Below are 27,991 nucleotides of genomic sequence, written 5' to 3'. Positions count from 1 at the left end.
CAACAAGATAATGTTACTTATCACACTTCCAGAGATTCAATTAGCCTACAGATTTTTGTGAATTTTATTTATCGAATATGTTGTTTCAGAACATCTTTAGAATTTTATTTTTGAACAATTATAATCAATCGCCCGATCCACAGCCGCACCCGTTAGATCAATCGTTTCTTAAAAACGTTTTTAAAATGTAATTAATTAATGTTTTCCGTATAAATTTCTCATCGTGTTTCAAAACATTTTTTTGAGAATAAGTTTTGAAATAGAATTTCAGTGTATGCCAATTAGAAACTTCGTTAAAGTAAAGTTTCAAAACATTAACAGATAATGGAATTTGTGTATTAATTTTCAGACGGAGCAGCAGATGGATAGTGCATTAGACTTAATGCGAAGGTTGCCGCCCCAGCAGATAGAGAAAACCTGAGTGATTTGATTGATCTTGTTCCAAACTTATGCGAAGACTTATTATCATCGGTAGATCAGCCATTAAAAATTGCTAGAGACCGTGAATTCGGAAAGGATTACCTTCTTTGTGATTATAATAGGGATGGAGATTCTTACAGGTACAAAATATAAGCATTTTTGAACATTAATAATATATAAAATAATATTTTCAATTATTGAAGATTAAGAACATGTGCAGGAAAGCCTACCCAATTTTATACTTATTGCTTATGGTATTACAATATTTTTAGTGTATTGAAAAAAATAGTTATGAAAACAGTTGTCTTACTTACATGAGGAAATGACAAATATTATGTATAAGAATAAAAACAAGTGAAACCTATCTCAATGGGGGCATGGAATGGTCAAAAGAGGACAATACATCTGCGAGACCCTTTGACAGATAGATTTAGCACATTTCTGATCCTTGTGCAATGAAGCGTTTGCCCCCATCCGGTTATATGTATTAATCCCACACGTGAAATTTTATTCGGGGATCTCCATTTCTGTGCTGTGGAGGTCCACCGACGTTCTAATTATCAACTATAAGACAGTTTATACTCTGTAGCTCTTGGTGCACTTGTTTCGTGCAAAGCTTATCAATATACGACAAATATCTAAACCGTGAAAACAAATAGGCCTACCAGTTTATATTGATGCTCAATCTAATAGCGAAGCAAAGGATAAGCCCCTTGTGTGGTAAAATGAAAAATCATGAAACACAATTTACAATTTTGAATGAGTCAATTCCAAAACCAATGGATAATAATAGAGTAACTATTCTAGATCTATGCATATAATGTAGGCCTATTATGCATGTAAATATAACTTTCTTGGTATTTTTAAAATTATGCATATGTCGAGTTGTAATAGTCAATGTGAGATGAGATTTATTTTGTGGACTAGAGTTGGATTTTGAAGTAGTTATTGAAAATATTTCTTATGCTACTTGTACTATTTCAATGGGGGCAAGAACAGATCCAATGTTGAATATTATCATGGGTTGACATGTTATCATGGTTAGAGATCTTATTATATATCATAATGTACTCCGTCTTACACACAGACCTGTAGTCTTGTAGGAGGTTTCCTTTATATATCTTATTTTACTGTAACTCTCATTTCTGTATGTAACATTCTGGGAAATTTATTTGATTTGACAGCTGTTGTTTTCCATTTCACTGACGTTGAAAGAAAGGTAATGTTCTCCCTTGACCGTTCCATGCCCCCATTGAGATAGGTTTTACCCATAAAAACTGATGACAATGCTTATTTTCATGTTTACTTGTTTGGTGGCAAATAAATATCGTATTAATATTCTCAAATTATTGACAATGATAGTAATTATTTATTCAAATCAGTTATACTCATAATATTAAAAGCATTTACTAGAACCCTGATTATTATTTTCAGATATCAAATTTGAGCAAGCTCTTATTTTGAATTCATAATTATCCTTCAATTATATTGTTTCAATATGAATAATATGATTATATTATTTTATATCTTCCAATCAATTTATATGAATAGATCAAACAAATTAGGCTATTTATATTATTGATGCGCATACATTGGGTAATTTATGTAATAAAATGTATTTAGAAATAGCATATCATTCAAAATTTATTGATTAATTTTATTTTAAATACTAGCTTTAATTTAAGAATTGATTAGTCTATAAATTTCAAAACATTCATTTTCAATAAATAATTGGAAGTGTCAGTGCAATTTGGAACAGCAAATGAATAAATATTTCAATGCTGAATCATAATAATATATATAGGCTACAGGGTGTCCCACCAAAGTTGTAACAGCCGTTGACCATAGATTCTACTCGACATTTTTGACAAAAAATGTTCAGTAAAATTTTCTCCTATCGACCTTAGTTTTCGAGATATATAGATTTTTCGATATTTTCAGGATATGCCTAATTCCGGTCATTAAATAGGCCTATAGCCTACTTAATAACTCGGAAACTAATGGTCGAATTTCAATTTCAAGGGTATTGTTGGAAAGAGAAAAACATTTCAAACAAGATTAATGTAATTTTATCTGTTGTTAGATATTTTGTAGTTTCTTATTAGGGCTTAAACTTAAAAAAATGTCATTCTTCAAATTTCAAACCGATTTTACTCGATTTTTCTCCGGGTAATTAAAGTGGTTTCAATATTTCAAAAACTTCTCCATTTCATAAGCTTTCGAATGAGTATAAATTCGAAAAGGTAAATTCCATGATAAAGTGTTCAAAACTGCTAATATCGGGAATGAGCACATTCAAAATGAGGAAATTCACAAACAGCATGCATCAAGTGGTGATCCTAAAAGGGTGAGATCACCTGATTATTGCATTATTTTCTTTAGCACATAGCCTATATAAAATATTTATCATACAATTTTACAAGATCCAACAAAATTTATTCATAGAATAATAAAATAAATAATCAAAGTAGATGAATGACAGAATTAAAAAAAAAAACTGGTTGCAATCATTCAGATGGTAATCAAGTTATATTATATCATGCTCACTGCTTACAGGAATTCAAAATAGCATCCATTTCTGTTTAATGCAACTTCTGCTGTTTTTCATCAAGCTTCGAGTTGCCCGTCTCACTTCGTTGGGCCGTATCTTCATTACTTTAAACGTCAATCGAATTCTGAGAATCAGTTCTTCCCTGCTCTCTACAGGTTATCTGTAAACTTTACTTTTCACAAAAACGTAAAAGTCTATTGGAGTAAGATCAGGTGAGCGTGGTGGCCAACTTACGGGTCCACCTTGGCCAATCCACCGCCCAGCATAATTGTTATCAAGCCACACACGGACTTTTCTAGCATGATGAGGGAATGAAGGAGGCAGCCATCCAACTGGAGCCACATATTCCGCCTCAAATTGAGAGGCACGTCTTCCATCAAATCTTACGTGAAGCTCATTGACCAGAAAGTCCATATAAACTTCACCATTTATTCTTGCAGGGAAAATGAAAGGTCCATGTATGTGTATTGTGGAAATTCACAGCACCAGTTCTTTTGAACGTACTTTTATCTGTGATCTGTCAATAAAATGTTTGAAACACAATCTTGTGCTAAGATCCTACGGCAAAACTGCATCCTTAAAACAGTATCAGGCTCATTCAACTCTTGAACTGGGTATCATGAAATGGTCTAAAGTTATTCTTCTTCGATATTCTTTGAACTATTCTTGAAACATCCAACACCCCAGCTGCCCACCGGATGCTGGATCTAGGATTCTGCTCGAAATACTTGAAAATAAGATTCTCAAAAGCTTCAGAAATTAAGACCGTCCTCTCGTAACTTGAAACTGATCCTAGACCCTTACCATCTTGACATCTGTCAATATTAACAACGTGTTAAGAGATGGGTGTTTTCGGTCAGGAAAACGTCTCCTGTATACTCTCTGCCTCTCTTGAATTGCATCCACACTCTTCACACACCAATAACATGTTCAAGTACTCAATCAAGTTAAATTTCATGATGATGAACGCGAACACTTCTCTACTAGACAAAGTTGACTTTGAATTTGAAGAATAGCATTTTTTTTAAGTTAAGCCCTAATAAAAAAACTACAAAATATCTAACAACAGATAAAATTACATTAATCTTGTTTGAAATGTTTTTTCTCTTTCCAACAATACCCTTGAAATTGAAATTCGACCAGTAGTTTTCGAGTTATTGAGTATATTTAATGACCGGAATTAGGCATATTCTGAAAATATCGAAAAATCTATACATCTCGAAAACTTAGGTCGATGGGAAAAAAGTTTACTGAACATTTTTTGTCAGAAATGTTGAGTGGAATCTATGGTCAACGGCTGTTACAACCTTGGTGGGACACCCTGTATATATATATATATTTGGTTTCTAATAAAGAAATTGAATGAAAATGTAAAAGAGTATTTTCATTTTATTTTTGTATTGACATGAATAATGAATTAGCAGTAATGTGTGTGTGTGTGTGTGTGTGTGTGTTCAACGTAGGTTTCCTTGAAATTTGTAAAATGTCCGAATAAGAAAATTTGCATAAAATGTTGCTGATAATTCATTTTCCGTATTTGTCAATAGGCCTATATAGCTACTTTTTTGATTCACGGCATTTGTTGGTTGTCAAGTTACCGAGAAAGTCAAATCAGATAATTCATATTCAATATTGATGAAGACTAATTTGAGCTTTGGCTTTACAACTGTTTTATCTTTCACAAACTCAATTTTTATTTTATTGATAGCTTCTGAATCATCAGATTCAAAGAACAATACAATATAATGATGGTGTGACTACTTTGATTTATTGAGAATATATTGTTTTCTTTGCAGGTCTCCATGGAGCAATACTTACGATCCTCCCCTTGAGGACGGCTCGATGCCATCTGAGAGACTTAGAAAATTGGAAATAGATGCTAACCATGCATTCGACCAATATAGAGAAATGTATTTCGAAGGAGGCGTTTCCTCAGTTTATTTGTGGGACTTGGATCACGGATTTGCAGGTAACGTTTATTGTTTACAGTGGTGTTGAATTAAACTGTAAACGTGTACGTTTCTGTTTTGCTCAAATTACGTTCAACTCAAGCATTCTGCTCAAATCAAACTCCTTCTCAGTACATACAAACAAGTTCTTCGTGAACATCAGATATCACAAATTTCTCTTCTCAAAAGTAATTCCCCATTACATAATACGATACTTCTCAATTTCTATTTCCTTCACATCTATAATAGTCCAGTCAATGAAAGATTATAGAGGGAAAAGTTTGGAACACAATTTTTTACCCCTCAGCAAAGGAGGTAGGCGTGAGGATTTTTGATATGTTCACCCCCTTACTATCCTAAAAAGAGCTGCGGGGTCAAACATTTTGTTCAAAACTTTTCTCTCTATATCTTTTTTGAGCATTCGTTTCCTGAATTATGATAATAATTGCGATAATTGGACACACACACACACACACACACCACACACACACACACACACACACACACACACATATATATATATATATATATATATATATATATATATATATATATAATATATATATATATATAATATATATATATATATATTATACGTAAAATAATTAACCGGGTACATCCGTTTGTTTTGACTTACTTGAGTCTGACGTTTCGTCGCCATCGCAGACGACATCTTCTGAGGGTGGCGTCGAAATCCACACTGATCGACGACGATCGTCGACGCCACCCTCAGAAGATGTCGTCTGCGATGGCGACGAAACGTCAGACTCAAGTAAGTCAAAACAAACGGATGTACCCGGTTAATTCTTTTACGTATAATATATATATATATATATATATATATATTATACGTAAAATAATTAACCGGGTACATCCGTTTGTTTTGACTTACTTGAGTCTGACGTTTCGTCGCCATCGCAGACGACATCTTCTGAGGGTGGCGTCGAAATCCACACTGATCGACGACGATCGTCGACGCCACCCTCAGAAGATGTCGTCTGCGATGGCGACGAAACGTCAGACTCAAGTAAGTCAAAACAAACGGATGTACCCGGTTAATTCTTTTACGTATAATATATCCATCCGCGAAACACTCAAATGTAATATATATATATAATATATATATATATATATATATTATATATATATATATATATATATATATATATATACAGGGTGTCCCAGATAAGGTGTAAACCCCGGCTACCATAGATTCTACATGCAATTTGCAACAAAAAGTGTTCAGTAAAATTTTCTCCTATCGACCTTCGTTTTCGAGATATATCTATTTTTCGATATTTTTCAAGTAGGCGTACTCCAGTCATTAATTCGTCAATATCTCAAGAATCATTGGTCTTAAGTGAATTTTAAGGACATCGTAGGAAAGAGGACAAAATTTCACATTGATTTGAGGTATAAAACATGCCAAAGTCGATTATTGAGTAGTATTTTTTAGCGGTCAAAGTTGAAAAAGAGTGATTTTTGAAGTTTTTTTGAAAACTTCAGACACATTTTTCTCGATTTTTTTTTCCAGGGTACGAAATAATTTTTATAGCGCAAAAACTTCCTTTTTTGATTATCTTTCGAATGAGACCAAATACAGGTCTCATACATATCTTCTTTGAGTGTGAATAATTGTCTACAATTTGATAGCTGTTTGTCGAGTGATTGAGGGCGTAAAAATACTTTTTCTATAGGAAATTTGGCTGAGAAATTCAATGAAACTGGTTAGAAGTTCGTATCTGCAATTGTTATTGAGATACAAGTTGAAAAAAGTTCAAAGTCGAGGAGGAGGAGTTCAAAGAAGGATGTTGTCGATGAGGGAAGCGTCTTCTGTAAAGTCTCTCCGCCTCTTTTGAGTTGTATTCACATTCTGCATATACCAATAGCATGTCTGTATACTCAATTGTGGAGAATTTCATGTTGATAACGATAATAAACACGGACTTGATAACTTATTGAACTTGAGTAAAAAAGACTTAGGCCTATCATACTAATAAACTAAAAAAAACTCAAACAAACTACACTCGAAAACAATACTCTAACTAAAATATCAACTTGGGAACAGAAAACAACAAAACTGAAATAGTGAATTGGAAAAAACAAACACTCATGAAAAAACTAGACTTAATAACTCAGGAACACAAACGAACGAACTGGGAAAACTTGACTATTGACTGGAAAGACATCATTATCGACCGACTGGAAGCACGTTACTTTTCATACAATGACTGCGAGAATTATTGTCTCTATTGTTGGGTGAGCATTTGAAAAACTTTATTCTATCAGAGCAGCTGATTGATTTTTCTTCTCACTCAATTGAATCTCAATGGTATGAATTTAAAACAAAGAAAAGATGTCTTTAGGGTGCACTTCTTAAAAATTTTCATTTTTTAACACTCTAGTTTTGAAATTTTCCTGGAAAATTTATACTCATTCGATAGTTTATAAAATGGCAAAGTTTTTTCATTATTAGAAAAATATTGTTACTGTGAAAAAAAATCAAGAAAAAACTGTTTGAAAAGTTTAGATTTTAACTCGACTTTGAACTTTTTTCAACTTGTATCTCAATAACAATTGCAGATACGAACTTCTAACCAGTTTCATTGAATTTCTCAGCCAAATTTCCTATAGAAAAAGTATTTTTACGCCCTCAATCACTCGACAAACAGCTATCAAATTGTAGACAATTATTCACACTCAAAGAAGATAAGTCTCGTTTTTGTTTAAAAATCGAATTTGAACTGAAATTCTGATTCGAGGATTTGAGCTAGACACCTGTATTTGGTCTCATTCGAAAGATAATCAAAAAAGGAAGTTTTTGCGCTATAAAAATTATTTCGTACCCTGGAAAAAAAATCGAGAAAAATGTGTCTGAAGTTTTCAAAAAAACTTCAAAAATCACTCTTTTTCAACTATGACCGCTAAAAAATACTACTCAATAATCGACTTTGGCATGTTTTATACCTCAAATCAATGTGAAATTTTGTCCTCTTTTCTACGATGTCCTTAAAATTCACTTAAGACCAATGATATGGTAGTCGGGGTTATATGGTAGTATATATATATATATTATATATATATATATATATATATATATATATACAGGGTGTTTCAGAAGTAGTGTCGAGAATTTTAGGGTATTGTACCTGGATGCTAGGAGACTAGAAATGTCATATTTGAAGTGTCCAAAACTCAGCGGTTATCCTTATAGCTGCCATTTTGTTTTTTTCACTTAAAAATTTTTATCTCAAGAACGAAATGTTGTATTGATCTGAAATTTGGCATGAATATTTATGCTATAAAGACTCAACTATAAAAAATAAAAAAAAAATTTTTCGTTGAAATTTTTCAAAATGGCGGCCATTTTAAATTTTTGATGGCGAATATCTCGAAAACCGTCCATTTTACAGAAAATTTACAAGAGACAAAAAAGTTAGCAAATTTTTTCACAATTCCAATGATACCTAAATATATATATATATAATATATATATATATATACTCCCTTAATCATTCCAATCAATTGTGTATCATTCAATCAATAAAGTTCATTCGGCTACCGTGTTTTGGAAGGATACGTTGAGCAAAATTATCAAAATTCTTATTGTTTTGTAGTCCCATTCTGCAGTTGTAGAAAAATTTTGTATCGAATTCGAACTTGAAATTTCTTTATTGCTACCGCAAAAACTGTGTTGCTCAAGCAATAAAGTCGCATTCACGCTCATAATACATAAATAGCTATTTCAATTTATTCGTCAAACACCGGGCATAAGCTGTCTGATAACCTATTCAAAGAAAGTCAAAACCAACTAATATAAAGATTTATAATTTTCAATCAAGTTGTTTAGGTCTAAAATTTGTTATCTCTCCACTATTGAAATCAACAGAAAAAGTTTACCTAATCAATATCAATGTTTTTTTCAGGTGTGATACTGATCAAAAAGGCTGGTGATGGTTCGAAGAAGATAAAAGGCTGCTGGGACTCGATCCACGTGGTTGAGGTGAACGAGAAGCCGACCGGCAGGAATGCCCACTACAAGCTCACATCAACTGCCATGCTTTGGCTGCAAACCAACAAAACCGGATCGGGAACGATGAACCTCGGCGGTAGCTTAACGAGACAAGTAAGCTCTTCAATTTTATAAAAAAAAATTCTTGGTTTCGTTTCAATAAAATGGTCTCTTGGTCTTGAACATTATAAGGTTCTATAGTTAACCGCTCGAAAAAAGTCCGATAGAAACTGGGACAGATGAGTGCATAGTTGCTGAATAAGAGTTCATCAACGTTCTCCACAGTTGATTTTAAATGATAATTTATATACTGATAATACTCCTGACCAATTAGTAAGGGTAAACACGCACTAGCACGGCCAAGACCGAGACCAGCTCTAGTCTGGAACAGCAGACCACAACCTCGACCAAGACCAAGACAGTTTCTGTAAAAGTACTAAAAACAACAGTCCTGGTCGCAGACTGACTGTAGGCAGTGAGCGTTGTTCTATAACAGCTGATGGAAGCTTGACCGCAACGTCAAGCCGGTCTCGCGCTTGGTCTGTGCGACCAGAGCGTACTGCTGTGGTCGTGCGTCTGTCGTGTCTTGGTCTGACTAGTGCGCGTTGCTCCACATCATTTCAAGTTGTCCTGGCTGCACGATCTCACTCGTGGTCTTTGCCGTGCTAGTGCGCGTTTACCCTAACGTCTATGGGTACAGGCTGGTAAGGGAGACTCATTTCTTTCAATTTTCATCGGACTATTTTCTTACGGTTTAGCTGGAAGTATTTTATCTAGGCTAATAATGAATCTTAATGGCTATTTTCCAGTTCTAGTAATATAAAATTTTCCAATAGAACAGACAGATCACATATTTAAATTGGGAAAGTTAGTAAAGTGAGTAATTCAGATGATGTGATTATTGTATATTGGATGTATTTTCCGGAGTTTCGAACACGAAATAAACAAACAATAACAATAATAAATAAACCTCTGGAAAATTACGATTTATAATGATAGAAAAATAATTTAACCTCAAATAGAGCAGTGAAGAAAAAATAAACATAAATTGGAAATAAAAAACCTAACTTCGAAAAATTTTGCTTGAAGCATTTCGCTGTGATCACAACCTGTAATGACAAAACAATGTAAGTCGACTGTGTATGTGCGTGCTCGTTCAACCGTTAGTGACCAGCCTTAGATCATTAATAGCATTGTATATAACAGCATATTCCAACTGTGGAGGGTTTGATGATGTATTTTTATGAGAGATCTTCTTATTAATTAACTTTGAATAATGTGCTCTTTTATTGCAAATCAAGTCGGTGCTCTCAAAGTTTTGGATATTTTGTCTATACTGTGTGTATATAATGTATTTTGAAACTATTGCCATTTTTAGGCGATATTGCATTCTTTCATTCACTGCTTTCTTTTTTCAGAAAGAAGAAGACTCGAACCTATCTGAAGCGTCGCCGCACATAGCCAACATCGGCCGGATGGTAGAAGATATGGAGAACAAGATCCGAAACACGTTGAACGAGATCTACTTCAGCAAGACGAAAGACATTGTTAACGGACTGCGCAGCATCCAGCCGCTGTCCGACCAGCGAGCCCAGGCTGCTCTCAAGAAGGACCTCGCCGCCGCCCTGCAGAAGCGCCACGCCAAGACAGTCGAAAACTGAGCATAGGTAACCTAAACAATCCAACCAACATATTTTTCCAAATATTCAATAAAAATATTTGAAATATTTCCATCTATTGAAAGTTGTTTGTATGGCTTTTTGTTGGTGAGGATTTAACAATAATATAAACTAGATTCGGCTGTTACATAATCTCTTTTTATTTGATGCTTGATAGAGATTGAATGTAGTTTAACATGAGAAACGAATTTCTCGTTATTCTAGTGAACAAGTGTTACAACGGTTGTGATAGTTTCTATTATTTTCATATTATTTTAAAAATATTTGTCATAGTAGGCCTAACATCTTCACCATTAGACTGTAAAGTATCATTGACTTTTCACTTCATTTTCATTCAATTCATTGGCGTGATCTTAAAAAATACTTAACTAAGGCCTGAATGTTCTATCTACTTTTAACATTAGTTATGGTGGCATTTATTATAATGTGTTTCATTCCTGGTTACAAAAGCTGATCTATCCCAGTTGAAACAGAGATTGATCAGCTGGTTGTTAAAGCCCCCAAATGGTAACGAATTATGATCAAAATGCTAACAATGTTTCATGTAAACTTAGATAGTACATAAGGGGTATTCACAATGTTGGAGATAGCTGGCTAAGTCGAGCTATTCGATATCTCTATCTCTGTGTTAACTCAATGCTATAGTGGTACGTACGTTAGAAAAAAATTAACAGACGAGGTGGCAGATATCACAGGTTTGAGTCTGCTAACTCTAGCTATCTCTGTTAAAGCGGCAGCCATATGTTTATGATCTTACTTTTTCAAACTATCTTTAAGTTACACAAATTATCCGATTGGATCGCTACTGCAGTTAGCTAATAGTAGATGGTTTTCTAGATGGGGCGTTCACAATCCAGAGTTTTGACGAAAGACATTTAGCATTTAGCTGGCTAAAAAAACATTGTGAATACCCCTATATTCGTCTAAAACGATGAAATTTGGTATACAGTTTAGTTAACGTTATTATACAGTAAACAAGTGATTGGAGGATTAAACCAGTTCCAAGTCTTTCCATTTAGTAAGGATACCTACAAAATTATCATCTTCACTATCAAAGTATTAGGTACACTATTGTGTAATTCCTATAAAATATCTACTGCTTACTCCATTGCCAGATCTCCAAAAACCTTAACTAAAACGTTGAAATCTGGCTGACCAGCTCTACTGACAGTTTCAAAATGACTTTTTAAGCTTCAAAATTACTGCCCGGTTGGTTGGAACCCACCTAAAAATCATTTAATCATCTTATATCACATTATCGGTCAAGTATTATCATTGCTTCCTTGGAATGGACATTGATATTTTCCAGCTCCTCCTTTTTGTGTTTATAAATCATAATATTTATCACATCATCAAATCGGGTCCCTTCTTCTTAATATTGTATAGCTGTTTAGTTTATAATCTTCAAAATCATGTAATAAATTATATTCAATAATTAATTATATTAATTAGGCCAAATTCATACTGAAGTGGCGTGGCGCTTACTTGGCACGGTTGTGACGGTGTTGTGACCCTGCATTTTTCAATTGCTATGTAAACATATGTTTCAATGCAAACAGAAGGGGCGTGGCAAAACGCCATATAGGAGTGGAATGGAAATGGCAAAAAGTGGCGTTCAGTGAGAATTTGACCTAAGACCAGCCACTAACGCAGGCAGCGCTCTGTCGGCTGACATGCAAAGCTTTTCTGTTTGAGCTGACCTGCAAAAGCACACAAACTAATGCTCACCTGCGTCGGAAGTGACTAGCTGGTTTAAGTCGCATATATATGTTGTAATGTAGAGGCTACAGGGTTGGCGAAAAGTATGCAAAGAGCTTAATATTTCTGTTCCAATATTTGACAATATGTTTCATTGGGGATCCTCGTTGAATAAAAAACTAATATTTGTCGCTTCAAAATTTTGGTCGCCATCTATTTTTTGAAATGGGAAGGTGGTCATAAGTTACATGATTTTGATACAGAATTTTTAGAGAAAATGAATGGCGGAAACCGCACATCTATATCTCAAATCGTTTCATAGCTATTTGCATTTGAAAATACCAATAAATTAGTACATACAGATCTGACAGATCAAACTTTCAAGTGTTAACTGCCACTTGAAAAGGTGAAATTTGATAGTTTGGAATATTCTTTTCTACTTTCTATGTACGCATTTATTTCATTTTTGTATGATTTATTGATATTTTTCAATGTTAATAACTTTGAAACTATTGAGATATCGATGTGCGGTTTTCGACATTAACTTTCTATTATAATTCTGTATCGAAATCATGATTATATCATATGACCACCTTCCCATTTAAAAAATGAAGTTGTATTAAAGATGGCGGACCAACATTTTGAACCGACAGAAAAGTCGTTTTTTATACAAATAGGATCCCCAATGAAACATATTGTCAAATTATCCTTGTAACAGAAACATCAAGCTGTTTCCATACTTTTCACCAAACCTGTATATTTATGTGAATGAAGTAATCTTATGCAATTACTGAGTGTTGAGCCCAATCCTTGGGTTTATGTAAGCATCATCCTCAGCAAAAACCAACTAAATACCTAAGTAGGTTATCTATTTCACAAATATTTTTTTTGCAGCCCATTGATGATTACGATGACTATCAGTGGTGTGAAGCAGATTAAGTGGACTGAGGCGGCGCAACTTGGCGTGTACTTCAAGTTGACTGATCTTGTCACGCCCAACCTCTCGTTTCTAAGTTTTATTATTTGTGCAATTCTATTCTCTTATATTCTGCTTTATGCATTATCAGTTATTTAATTATTATTTGTAAACTATATAATGCATCATATTTTAGATTCGTGTGTACTACAGACTGAAAACCAATAACACTCTGCCCTAACATTCCCCAACCAATGAAATAACATAAAAACGTTTTCCTGTTATGCATTTATTCATAGTTGAAAAGTACAATAACTACTAGTATTTAAAGTGGTAGTAACCGGACGAGTTACTTTGGTTACTGGATAACTTATTATATTATTGGTAACTTATTAACAAATGTTTACAGGTTTCTAATTCTGATAAAGTTTATCTTTGTTTTTAATGAAAAAAGGAAAGTCAGTTACTTGAATTTTAATTGGAAGCTTAGTCTTGAAGTTGACATCAGCATCAAAAGAAATGAATGAGCTTTAGTCAGTTAGAATAAATTTACTATATTGAAGTTATCTAAAACCACACTATAATAAACCACACTTCCAGAACTAATACAATATTAATTCTAAGTTGGATTTGTATGGTGAATATTTAAATATTCATATTGATATGTCTCAGAACTAATCTAATACGTTGAAATACATAAAAGTAATTATCATATTTAATGGAGAGTATTCTTTGAAATGTTGTAAATAGGAGCATTGAATGTTCGCTTTGTAACTCTTTTCCATTCTGAAATTGTAATAGAGCAGGAAGGTTGTCAATTTCATAGAAAGAAGTTTAGAAGAAGAGAAGAAAGCTAAAAAGTCAGCTTTCCGTTCAAATATCGAAGGGCACCTTGATAGTGACGATATGAAAATAAATTAACATTTCGAAGGGTATAGCCAAGAAAGAGAGGAGGAAAAAACAAAAAAGCTAGATTACGATGAAGACCATAGAAACACTAAATATAGCCTATAGCTAAGAAAGGCTCAAGTTTCGAGCACGATGGCAGAACCTATATCGAAAGCGAAGAAACCACCTCAAACTAATCGGTAGATGATTCGAAATCCAACGACTCATACATATAGCAGAAAAACGTAAATGAAGGTTTAAACATATCTGTTCATTCAAAGCAAGTGTGGACGGACACGGAAAGTTAATTCAGTAGATATGTGGGGTCATGGCTTGTTTGTCGAAGAAGAACAATACTGTACTCCAAAACACCAAAGGAGCTCATTAACACACGCGGTTATGATATAAGAAGTGAGAATGCCTCACTCAAGGCTAGGGTAAGAAGGAAGTACGGACGAGGTCCCAAAGCTTACACCCGCAAATGGGAAGATGAGCCGTGAAATGTTTGACTCTGTAATCAGTGTTCGTACTTCGAGAAACTGGACATCTTTGCCTGCAGAATAACAATTCTACAGTATAGATCTTCGGAGGGAGTTCCTCTTTTCTTATATCATAACTGCTCCTTTGGTGGTTGCAATTATCTCTACTAGCATTGTCCGTCCAAACTTGCTTTAAACGAACTGATCTGTTTGAACCTTCATTTGGATTTTTCTTCGCGTTTTACGTAAGTAAGGTCATCGTGCTCCTAGAATGTACCTTTCTTGGGTATATATTGAGGGTTTCCACTTCTTCATCGTCGTCTAGCTTTTTTGTTTTTCCCTCCTCCTACGAGACAATTATAATATCGCCGATGTTGATGTCTTCTTCAATACTTGGAAGAGAAAACTGATATTTGGATGTGACGGTTTCCTAGACTTATTCATTGGATCAGACGAGGAGCGCTTCACATCAAAACGTCAGCTTTCCGTTTCAAGTAGGTATCTGAGATGCGTCGGTAGTGACGATCTTGTAACCGTCTTGAAGGAAAACTTAAAAGGAGACGGCTAAGAAAAAAGGAGAGAGATTAATGGCTCGATGATGATGAGGCCCGTAGCTTAGCCACCTATAATAAAATGCCGTGCACAAGTAGGTTTATCATTTGATTTGGAGCTTGTTTGGTATGGAAATTCTTGCCTTTAGTGGGTGTAGTCTATCGATTATCTTTCGTCTTACCTGTTTAAACATCTGCAGGGTACCACTTTCCTTACAAGTGGATCCATGCCAAATATACATATTCGTAATGCGTAAGCACAGTTAACGTTTTTGTTGCATCAGTTTTGTTCTATGTTATAACGTTTGCTAAGCAGTGTAACAGATGTATCAAAGATAGCTGATTTGTGTTTATTAAAAAAAATATCGAAACACCGGCCAGGTCGATGCTTCAATGCTTCAACGCTCGCACTTCCTCATTACCCACGCACAAGCAAAAAGCTCATGAGGGCATCATCTGCAAAAGCACCGTTACCGGCTGGTACTCGTTCTATTGCCCCGCGATCACCCACTCTTCTCTTTATTCCATGTCCAAGATAGATTAGAATTGAGTAAGGCTAGTTTCACACAAATACGGATTCGTTTGGTTCGGTTCGTTTTTGGTTGGTCGATTCCGATAAATGTGAAGCGGTGATTCGGTTTAAATTCGGTACCGAATAGAAACACACCGAACACACTCTCGACACGAATAGATTTCATCAGGTTTGAAGCCAGGGAGCAGCAAACAAATTATGTCTTTCACACACGCTTGGTTCATTTTCTGTTTCAACCTGATGATGAGATGATATCTTTCAAAATCTTCCATAGTCAATTCATTTAGCTGTTTTTTATCATTTTACAGAATTTGTGAAAATTCAGTGTTGTCAATTGTTTGGGCATGACGTTTATTATAGGTGGTTTCGGTTGCCAAAAGTGAGAACAGACCGAGAACATTTCATGAGAAACGTTTTTCCTCTTATCGGCTGGAATAAAATATGATGCATTGCCATAACATAGTGCGTTTATTGTAACATTCTCATTATATTTATTACTCAAGTTTAATTGTACATTTTTTAAAGGAGCAAATGTATTTAAAATGTGCTTTATGTCAATTATCTTATTTTTAGATGAAATTATCATTAATTTGATTGTTATTATAATATTGGAGCATGGGATAGAGGATTGGATAAAACGATGCTTGTTCCTTTGTAAATCTCCATTTGTCCTGAGGATTTTCTAAAATTTACATTTAGCATTGCCTTTTAATATAGAATTTAACATTGTTATTTGTATTATGTATACTGAAAGATTGTATTATAATATTTTCCAATTGTGAATCCATGTAATTGAAATATCTGTCCTTTATCAATCATTATCATTCTCATAACATTATGACATCCTCTCGTTAGTTGTTTTATAAAAAATCCAATAATTAAAAAATTCCATATAAATGCCAGTATTGTTGTGCGTACAGTGTAAATTTCCATCTGCATTGCCTTGCTAATGTTTATTTCATTATTGATCCATTGAACAAATTATGCCTGTTTGGGTTACAAGCCTAGCATTATGATGCATTATACATGTATGTATTCTGAGAACTAGTAAAAAGTTTACCCAAAATATAGAAAGTTGAATAATTTATTTGGAATTAATATTAAACACGGACATCTTCTGTTATCTTTTTACTTTCGTTTGAACTACTTTGATCACTCAACTGATGATAAATTGAAATATGGATACTCAATGTTCAGAGTGATATTTGAATTACATTTTTGCAAAATCCATTTAGGACTCCGTGATCACCTCAGATTATAAATCAAATTTTCAATTAAAATTATGATATCTATATATTTTTTATGTGATGTGAAAATGTACAATAGATCTAATGTATTGTTTTTTAGATATTGGTACAGTGTACAATTCAATGAATTTTCCCTTGAAATGGGAATGTTGTCAGAGCTGCAGATAGGCCTCAAATCCTTCTTTACCATCCAAATTTTGCTTTGTCCTTCGAAAAAAACTTGAAATATACATGCTATTAAATTGTATTTGTCAAAATTGAGATGTATTAACCAACTCATACAAAAATGATAAATTAAGAAAATGTAAAATTGGATCCTGCATTTTATATTGAAAATTACGAATACCATTATTCCATATATTTTTTGTAGAAAAGGATGCTTTCTAAAATCTTGTGATTCGAATCTCAATCAGTATGAGTTGATTCACAAAATTTGATATTAGCTTGTAAATTATTAACATTTGTAGCTATCGCTGATAATACTGCCGGTTAGAATAGCATAGAATCATTCAATATTCTACACCCAGTTTAATGCACCTCTAGTGAAAAATTATTGTGAAACTGATTTTCCTTGTTTTTTTATATTCATTATCTCTAAAAATGTTGCTCACATCAGTGTTTTCTTATGTAGAGATTAGCTTCAATTTCCCAAACCCAATTGGGATTTCAATTTCAAAATGAAAATGATAAACTTCAAATAAATGCCTTATTTTCTCCAAAAGCTTGACTCCTCGACCTTTCACCTATACCTATACTATTGAAAACAATGATTTTTGAATATGATTAAATTTTCAAAATTTGAAGATATAAATTTAATATAGATGTTGAAATTAATTTTATGAAAAAATATTGAACTGAAACTTCAATAGAAGTTCAATAAGCAATAATCAATTAGTATCCTAAATGTTAAGAATTAAAAGCCTTAAATATTTTTGTTAAAATCAGTCATTGTTTAGATTCTCTAATTTCATATTCAAGAACATTGTAATACTTATTATTAATTAAAAACAATTGTTCATTCTATGACAAAATCATAATAAATTGACATCGTAATTTTTTGTTCACATCATAGCAGTCACTTTATCCATCTACATTGTTATTTCAGAACATTGTGACTTGGAAAGAATCATAGCCATAAGTGTTAATCTGAAATGAATAATATGGATTAACAGTAGTGGAATGTGTATTATCATGATTCATTCATGCAGTTCTTGCATAACTTGTATAAATAGTTTAGTTATTGAATAATTTATTGCAATCTTCCTAGAAAAATAACAAAGTTGAAATAAAAATGGTTATTTTTAAAAACGTATTTTTCATTCTATTATTCCAAATCCATTGTCGATTATCTATCGTACTCTGTCTAATTCGGTTTGATGAAATGTAACTGGCGTTCCGAAAATAAAATTCTTGTGAGAAGTGAAATCTGTGGTTAAATTATGAAAACAATTAACCTTCATTCGGACAAATCATTTATGAAAATGAGAGGTCTTGAGCTTTATTTTTTTCTTGCCTTATATTGTATTTTTAATGTCATGAGAATTATAAATAAGTAAAATGTCAAATAAGCACTTCTTCCTCATTCTCAGCTGGATAAGTAATTATCTTTGAAGTTTAAGCCATTTCTTCTGAAATATTGCGTCTTAAACTTATTTAAACTGAAGTTGAAAGCGAGTGAATGATTACAAGTTATTGGCATCCATTTCTAATGCCGTACCAAAGAATTATTGGTTTAATTTTCTGATCATCAGAAATGCTCAAAAGGCGTGAAGAATCGACAAAAGCGAAGGCTTTTCAAAATTGAGATAAAGTTTGAATGGAAAACACGTTGCCATGTAATATTACTGGGTTGACAATGACATTGAGCTGCACATCTCTATTCGATGGGTAGGATGTTCTATGTCGGACTCTCCGATGAAATAATTTCCTTCGACTCCGCTCTGGACATTCTGTCACCGTTTATTGTAAGTGTTCGGCCGACCTGATGGTAGGTAACAGTCTCTTACACTAGTAGACTTGAGACAGTGTTGTGTGCACAGGACAATAATGATTGAAGTTTTTATCTAGCTTGTTATTACTGTATTTGCATTTGGTGCAATGTATGAAAAGAAAACGTGAAAAAATCCTGTTATCTCTTTGTACATTTGGTATAATATTGAAGAAGGATTATTCATTAACATCTAATAATTGAAATTCACCGTGTTAATTTTATTGAGAAGCTGGGAAGCACCAATTGAGATCAACCATATCTTCAATTAGCTGATCATATGAGTACTTAACTGCTTAGCATTGTGTTGTGCTTATCCTGATTCAACATGGTGCATGGATCTCGCATGGTGCATTGGTGCAGCCTAATCATTTATTATGAGTTGAGTCGAATGTGTACCAACAATGATTGCTAAACTATCTGCTACCATGCTAACTATAGAGTTGGTGAAAATAATATTGAACAGCATTTTTTTCTTTTACAAGGATTATTCGACGGTAGGTTGCATTGGGAATCCTATCAGAATAAAAAAGCTTCATTGAAAGCTACTCAAATGAAATAGGCTAAATTAGTACAAAATCTGTCAGTTCGAACTTTTCTGTTGAATATGTGAGTGGATGTTTATAAACACTTGGAAAAGTAAAATTCGCTAGTTTATATTTTTTTTAGATTTTCAATAATGTTCTCTCATTTATTTAATTTTAATTTTATTCCATCTTTTTCATTTTTATTTACATCTTAGAATGTACCATAACTTGAAGAAACTTGAGCAGAAACAGTTATTTCAGATAGCGATAAGCGGTTTTCGCCATTCATTTTCTTTTGAAATTCTTTATTGAAATCATGTAGGACTATCATTTATGACCTTCCCATTCAAAAAAATAATAATAAGATTCAAAATAGCGGGTTGAAGATGGCGTACTAAAATTTTAAATCGATAAAAAATTAGTCTTTCTATTCGAATAGGATTCTAAATAAAAACTACTGTCAAACACTATCCTAGTAAAAGAAATATTATTTAAGCTGTTTCCATTATTTTCACTGTCAAAATTATCATTGTGAAAGAAATATTAAGCTGTTTCATTAATATTCTCATCCACCCTATATTTATTAGAATATAATGCTTTTAATAATTCAATAGCAGAGAACTCAACACAGTTTTGTCAGAACATGGAGCTTATTTCTAAATGAATGGGTTCAATAAAACACTTCAATATTTGCATCATAGTTTTTGCAAATTATGTTTATTGGCAAATTCAAATGTAATATTCCAAACTTTACTAGAAAGTCGTAGAAAATTTGTACTAAAACAGGCTTGATTTCTTTCTATTTGATATATTAATACATTATTTATGATCTCAATGATCAGGCAGTAGGTTATTCTATATAAGTTATATTAATTACCGTACTTATTACTTAAAAGTTGAACTTGTTGAAAACTTTATTGTAATATACAATTTAATGATTTATTGTAATATTGCTAGCCTATTCAGTTCTTCTCAATTTATTTTCCTATCGTTTCAAATCCTTGTTGCAGAGTAGAGTCAAACCTGGAACAGATCATATTATAAATGAATGAATTACCTCATGAAAATAATTTTTCTCTGAATAACTATTCAATGAATTAAATTGATTTCAATATTCTCATAGTTTTATAATATTTTATCCAAGTAAAATGGAAGATCCGAAGTTAATTAGGCCTACTAACTTTCTCTCATTTGAACACTTTTTTGTTACCAAAAGGACACATTTTGGTACCGTGTATTAGTTATTGCAATAAAAAAATAATCAATTAGCCTTTTCAAATTAAATAAAAATTATTATCACAATAAGTTGAAGCTGAATTTTACATTTAATATAAAAATGTGATCAGTTACTTTCTATAGAAACTATAATGTTCTAGGTTATATTGGTACTATATGAGTTTAGCCCACTATATGAAATTCGAAAAATCTAATAGAAGAATATTCAAGCTAGGTACTAGTGGAATTAGAAATTATTTTAAATGATTGAGATACTGTACTTGTATTACTCAATTATACTTGTATACTAAATTTGAAGATGAAAGTATGGTAGGGACATATTTCACAACCTTACGCCCATTATATAAGTTAGTCATTCAAAAATCTTTCATAAGAATAATTTCAAATAAAAGAAGAATGGAACATACATTTCAACTGTTTAGAAACCTAAATATTCCGCCAATAAAAAATGTTATATATTCATGAATATTCTTTGATAAGAGTGGAGAAAAATAAATTAAATTTTGAGGATGCTAGAGTTTCTCGAAATAGATTGGATGCTGTGGTTCAAGAACCTAACTCAACAGCCTTCATAAATTATCTATCTCTTTTGGCTCCAACCTTTTTTAATCATCTACCATAAGAGATAAAAGCATAAAACAATATGCTAGGTTGAACAACTTTACAAAAAAACTGATAATAATTATTTGATATTATTACGGAAGGTACTCAGTTAGGTAATGGAGGATGATAACATGATATCGATGAGTATAATTCATGAGTATAATTTGTGGATTTAAGTGAAATTTTTAATATTTTTTGTGATTGTGAAGGAAGATTTTTGTTTGGATTTGTATTTTGAAATTAATTAATCTGATAAATTCAAAATTATTGTAGTATATACATTTTTTGGACTCAAAATAGTGTGTGAATTAAGTTATCATTTATAACTTAATATACTGTGTATTCCAAATTAAGGTTTAAAGCAGTTTTGAGCGAATGCCTGTTGTTTTTACCTGCACTGCATCTATTGTCTATGAATAGATGAAATGAATGAGTATTCATCAATATCATTATTAATAGTGTCTAGTATTCATCACTATCATCTTCATTAATAGTGTAAATTAAATCAAGATTGTGAACACATTTATATGTAAATGATTTGAGAACAGAATGTGTAATTGATGAATTTTGAGTAACATCAATTTTTTCACTATGTTGGATTAAAATCATATTCATATTGTATTCAAATCAGAAATTTGATAGGAAAGTTCTTGTTCAGGCCTAAATGTTATGTTAAGAGATTTATTGTATTCAATTTTAGTTTGTATTCATTTTTCAAGGCCAGAGGTTGATGTTTATCGAGCCATTATTTTGTTTTGAATTTATTTATTCAGTTTTCCATAGTATATAGGTACCTTTGTAAACATAAAATATCATATTATGGAAATTGTTTATGTACCTGTAATGTAATTTATGGGGAAAAAAGAAGTTTAGAAAAAACAAAACAAAGTAAGAAACAAATAAAAATATGTTTGTTAATACTTCGAGGCAATAATTCGATTAGGCCTACATTGATGAGCATTAATATCAATACATAGCATATTTGTTGATGTTTATGCTACTTCATTGATGATTGAATCAACGTTCCAAATTACTTAGAGCTGAGAGTCCCTAGCAGATAATCAGATGGAAAAATTGGGATGGAAAAAAATATTTAAAAGAACGCAATAAAAGTGAACCATGTTAAAAAGTCAACCTTTACGAACCATATCTATTGTTGATTTAGTGAGATAGCCCCGGCCACGGAATAAGGAAACCACAAATTAGTGTTCTTTACTCCGTGCTCCGGCACTGTGGAAGTATAAAAAACCTTCAATATCATCTGCTTCACAAAATTTTTGTTATGCGTTTTTGAAGGATTACCGGTAAAGGTTATTCAACGATGAGTGATGAAACACAATAATCACTTTTGTAAACTGATCACAATTGAAGCCTTCACGACTTTGAATATCCTAAATTAATAAAAAACAAAATAATATAGCTCCGTTCTTTATCAATGAAATATCAATTTGGGTATGTTAACTATGATTCAGATAACTTATAGTTACCTAATTTAATTTCCCGGTGATCCACTTGCATATCCAGGCGAAGGTGATTCAGACTTTTCCGGGATTGTAGTTGATACTCTGCTGTTTGTTCTCTATAACCATGTAAATCAAATTGTTCATATTTCTTCTGTACTTTTGATGATAGGCCGAAATAGTTACTGAATAATTTCAATATTTCACTTTCGTATTATTATAGTTGAAATCTTCATAAATAACAAGATCTTTTAAGACTCGATCGTTGAAGGAATTTCACATAAAATATCAGTAATGATGGATATAATTGAATTAAATACTCTATTATCAGTTCATTGATAACTATTCAATTAGCCCAGTCAATAAAGGTTTTTTCGATCCGAAAATTAAATAAAAGCTGAATCTTCTACCATCGATAGAACCCTCCCAGAGGGTCATTCTCCCAAAAGTCCCAAGAAATCCCCTTGGAGCTTTCCCCCCTAGCACCCCTCAAAGTTGAAAAATGCAGGTAATCACGGAAAATCAATTACCTCTGTACCCATTGATCGGAAACAGCTTTATTATATGCCATTCGATTTGTTACATTATGGACTACAATATTAGTTATATTCATTTTCTCAATAAAATTTACAGTTTTCTTGATAAAATAATATATATGTAAAAGTTTAGGGGGTTTGCGATTTGATTTTTTTGTTTTCTTCGATTAACTTCGAAGCAAGTAGTTTTAAAGAAAAATGAGCCGAATAATTAATGTAGCCACTCTTATTGCAAATCCACTGATGTATATTGTTATGTATTTGCGATTCGATTTGACGCCGTGGAAGGGGAAACAGTCGACGCGGAATGGCGCGGCTGACTCTCAGCCATAGTAAACAGCAAACTGGAAATCAATTATCTCTGTAACCATTAATCGGAAAAAAATCTATCATATGCCATTCGATTCGTTAAATTAAGGACTACAATATTAGTTATATTCATTTTTTCAATAAAATTAACAGTTTTCTTGATAAAATAATATATATGTAAAAATTTAGGGGTTTTTCGATTTGATTTTTTTGTTTTCTCCGATTAACTTCGAAGCAAGTAGTTTTAAAGAACAATGTGACGAATAATTATTGTAGCCACATTCATTGCGAATCCATTGATGTATATTGTTATGTATTTGCGATTCAAGTTGACGCTGTGGAAGGGGAAACAGCCGACGCGGCTGACTCCCTTCACCATAGTAAACAGAATAATACTGCTGTCTACATTGCATCTCATTTACAGTATGGCGCTCGAAACAATCAATTTTGTCTATTGTTTTGACATGCGCTGTATATAGATTTTCACTTTTCAATACTCTTAAAAAATATTACAATTTTCTTGATTTAACCATGCTCATGATAAAAATCAGGATTTCGTTGTTTTCTCACAGAATTTATTATATTAATTTGAAGTGTGCCTTCTCCATACGAGTCAGAGGTAACACAATTTGATAACTCTAGTTTCAGATATTGATGTTTTTCAACGAAGTTTCATGATATATTATGTGTCCGACTCCTTCATCTTATCCTTATTTTGTGAAAAATGAAGATTCAAAATTTATTTTCGTAGCTTTTCTTGTGTTTTAACTTGTTTCATCACTCTTTATAATTTAAACACTTGATAATGGAATGAATATCATCAGATCACATGAACAAAAAAATTTTCAAGCTGAAAGTAGATTAATTTGTTGCACATTCGGTTCAAATATTAACAAATGTTACCAAATATTATCACATATAGTGAGAACGAATTATTCTGAAGCTTACTATTCTCACTGAACATGAAGAGGCAATACCAAGCCAGAATCGCAGTTCCGTTCAAATCATTATTATCAGAGCTTTCAAATTGATGCTATGTAACTATGGATGTTATCCCCATCTCACAATTTCCCTATTTATCCTTATCCTGATTCAGAATAAAGTAGTTGATCTCTATAATCACAAAAATCAATGTACAGTACCTATAATAAATAGTAAAAATAACAAAATTTCTAGTAATAATGCAACTTTTTCTAGGTATGAATTTCAAGGCTCATAAAATGACTTTTTCTCAATCACAGGCAGAAATTCCAATGATTATCATAATAGTAATTTAATGAAAATTGTTTATATTGTACATTGTTCGACGTAAGATAAGCTACATCTTTAAGGTAACCAACGTATTTAGGATTATCATGTTTATGAATGAAAGCGAGACTGTGATAGAAGATTGGTCAAACTGAAATATAAACATTATAGACAATCCATATTTCTGATCAACTATAATTATAAATGATAGTATCAAGCCGTAATGAATTGAGCAACTGAATTTCAAAGTTACTATCCACTGTTCAAATCGCACTGTGATTTCCTTTTACTTCCAAATGGATTGAATTGCCTCACTCTTCAACGTAACAATTATTGAAAAAAACCAGTGGAATGTGAACGTCATCCAAATAGCATTTGAATTTCAATTTTCAGATCATGAAATTCATAAAAAACTAATTCTTGAGAGAATAGTGATGAATTGCAAACAGTGCAAGTAACATTGATACAAAGCGATACAATGAAAGTCAACATCGATTAATTTAATATTGGACTTATCAAATTTATATTATTTATAAAGCTTATAAAATGTAAAACCAACATTTTAAATTTTCTCTACTGGAGCAAAACATCGATAGAAGATAAAGAAGAGCCCATCATAAGCACAATATACTTGTGTACCAGAATTCACTTGAACTAACTCATCACTTCAACCCTTCAATGATCACAATGAACTAGAATGGTATAAAAACCATGGAATTGATAATCAGGTACATTTTTCAAATAGCTTCACCCAACTAAATCTGTGAATGCTAAGTCATAAGAAATCATGTTCAATAGATTCAATTTGAATGCTTCAAATAGAAAATGATCTATTCTTTTGGTGCCCTAATCAAAATCAATTTCAATCAACATTAATCGACATAAAGAAAAGCTTCTGCCAACCTTGTATAGTGAATGACAAGATGCGAGTGGAGGTGAAAAATCGATATGTTAACAAAAATAATAGAAGATGATGAATCGTCTTTCAATTAATCTTATACGGTAGGGTACTTTGTGGTAAATGTGAAACACTTTCATGATTTTCCTACCTTTTATGCATGCTTACTCTTCCTTTGCATGGCTTTCATCTTTAGAATCTACTGAATTTTCATATTGGACTGTCTAAATAATCTAGATTCAACTAGTAAGAACGGAAGATAAGCTAGCTACTTTACAGAGAGAATCATAGAAAGTTTCGACTCAACAAGCCCAATGTATAATTTTTTTTATGCCTCAGCCGTCATATATATTTGGCTCAACTGAAGGTATATTATCAACCTGGCTTGAAGAATATTAACTGTAGAAAACAGCAAACACTGCACGCTATGATTTTTCAGGAAATTGCCACTGTTAACACTATTGTAATCTATGATTTATCTCAGTTTTTGACATAACTTATGATAAATTTTAGCATAGAATTATGATCATACACACATATTTTAAATATGTATTATATTATGTAATAGTATGAATATTTTATCGGTTGCAAACAATATCTTTGTCTGTCATAGAATGCATGATTTAGCACATCTATAACAACAAAATGATTTTAGAGAATTTAGAGAATTAAAATGTGAAAAATTAGTTTCATCGCATGTCAAAACAATAGACAAAATTGATTGTTTCGAGCGCCATAGTGTGAATAAGATGCAACTTAGAAAGCAGTAGGCCTACTACTGTATTTCACTGTTTACTATGGTGAAGAGAGTCAGCCACGCCATACCGCGTCGACTGTTTCCCCTTCCACAGCGTCAAATCGAATCGCAAATGAATAACAATATACATCAATGGATTCGCAATGAATGTGGCTACATTAATTATTTGTCTAATTTTCTTTAGATTATTTGCTTCGAAGTTAATCGGAGAAAACAAAAATCAAATCGAAAAACCCCTAAATTTTTACGTATATATTATTTTATCAAGAAAACTGTTAATTTTATTGAAAAAATGAATATAACTAATATTGTAGTCCATAATGTAACGAATCGAATGACATATGATAGATTTTTTTCCGATTAATGGTTACAGAGATAATTGATTTCCAGTTTGCTGTTTACTATGGCTAAGAGAGTCAGCCGCGCCGTTCCGCGTCGACTGTTTCCCCTTCCACAGCGTCAAATTGAATCGCAAATACATAACAATATACATCAATGGATTTGCAATGAGAGTGGCTACATTAATTATTTGGCTCATTTTTCTTTAAAACTACTTGTTTCGAGGTTAATCGGAGAAAACAAAAAAATCAAATCACAAACCCCCTCAATTTTTACATATATATTATTTTATCAAGAAAACTGTTAATTTTATTGAAAAAATGAATATAACTAATATTGTAGTCCATAATGTAACGAATCGAATGGCATATAATAGAACTGTTTCCGATCAATGGTTACAGAGATAATTGATTTCCCGTGTTTACCTGCATTTTTCATGTTTTAGGGGGTTGGGGCGGAAAGCTCCAAGGGGATTTTTTGGGACTTTTGGGAGAATGACCCTCTGGGAGGGTTCTATCGATGGTGGGAAATTCAGCTTTTATTTAATTTTCGGATCGAAACTGCTTTTTTGGACCTTCATTGACTGGGCTAAATGGAAGAAAAATAAATCACTTGTAACAGAATACTAATGGATAGATGTGAATTGTTTGCAATCAAATAATATTTTATCATTCATTCAAGTACAACATTATCAAACAATTTTTTAAATAATTATGTTATTAATATATTGTTGAGTGATGCAACTAGAATACCTCATCATTTTAATTTTTTGATAAAACAATGAAATTTTTTGTAATTGTTTTCAATAATTATCTGAATAGTTGATTGGTGATTGTCATTTCTAATGTTACACTTATTCGTTATTCACACCTCATCAAATGGCTTTCACAACACCTGATGTTGTTAATTTTTAGAAATGATTCTATTCATATCTGTGTCTTGGAAAAAGACAATGTCTTTTAGTTGTACAGACAATGCGAAATGGAAATGTAATACATGCTCACAATTTTCAAGGTATTGAAGTGGAATTGCCTCCACACTAAAACAGATTTGAGAAACTAATTGGAGAGTTTATCATAAATATTAATCACTTGATTACAACTATTCTGCAATTAGTGGAATGACTATTCCGTGAATTCAATAAAACTAAGAAATATAAATAATTATAT

The 27,991-nt window shown here is 32.3% G+C and overlaps 2 protein-coding genes across 2 annotated transcripts in view; one reads left to right on the top strand and one right to left on the bottom strand.

Moving 5' to 3' along the window:
* The first annotated feature begins 355 nt into the window (after positions 1-355).
* On the top strand, positions 356-16,924 carry LOC111049975 (F-actin-capping protein subunit beta). The gene is given in 6 exon segments (XM_022336190.2): positions 356-410; positions 413-560; positions 4,768-4,940; positions 8,847-9,046; positions 10,351-10,599; positions 13,204-16,924. Coding segments are annotated over 5 exon segments (813 nt in total). The 5' UTR covers positions 356-361; the 3' UTR covers positions 10,594-10,599; positions 13,204-16,924.
* A 3,210-nt stretch (positions 16,925-20,134) lies between these two features.
* LOC111049973 overlaps positions 20,135-27,991 on the bottom strand; it is a 385,365-nt gene continuing 377,508 nt past the window's right edge. Inside the window, exons 17-18 of the mRNA XM_039428861.1 lie at positions 22,763-22,854; positions 20,135-20,459 (exon numbers count right to left, since the gene is read on the bottom strand). Of these exons, the coding sequence (XP_039284795.1) occupies positions 22,768-22,854 (87 nt within the window). The 3' untranslated portion in view covers positions 20,135-20,459; positions 22,763-22,767. The remainder of the gene's footprint in view (positions 20,460-22,762; positions 22,855-27,991) is intronic.

Source organism: Nilaparvata lugens, chromosome 1 (assembly GCF_014356525.2).
Source record: "Nilaparvata lugens isolate BPH chromosome 1, ASM1435652v1, whole genome shotgun sequence".
In the NCBI taxonomy this organism is placed as follows: domain Eukaryota; kingdom Metazoa; phylum Arthropoda; class Insecta; order Hemiptera; family Delphacidae; genus Nilaparvata; species Nilaparvata lugens.
The sequence above is the reverse complement of the archived record's forward strand: the minus strand, read 5'-3'. Positions and strand labels throughout refer to the sequence as shown.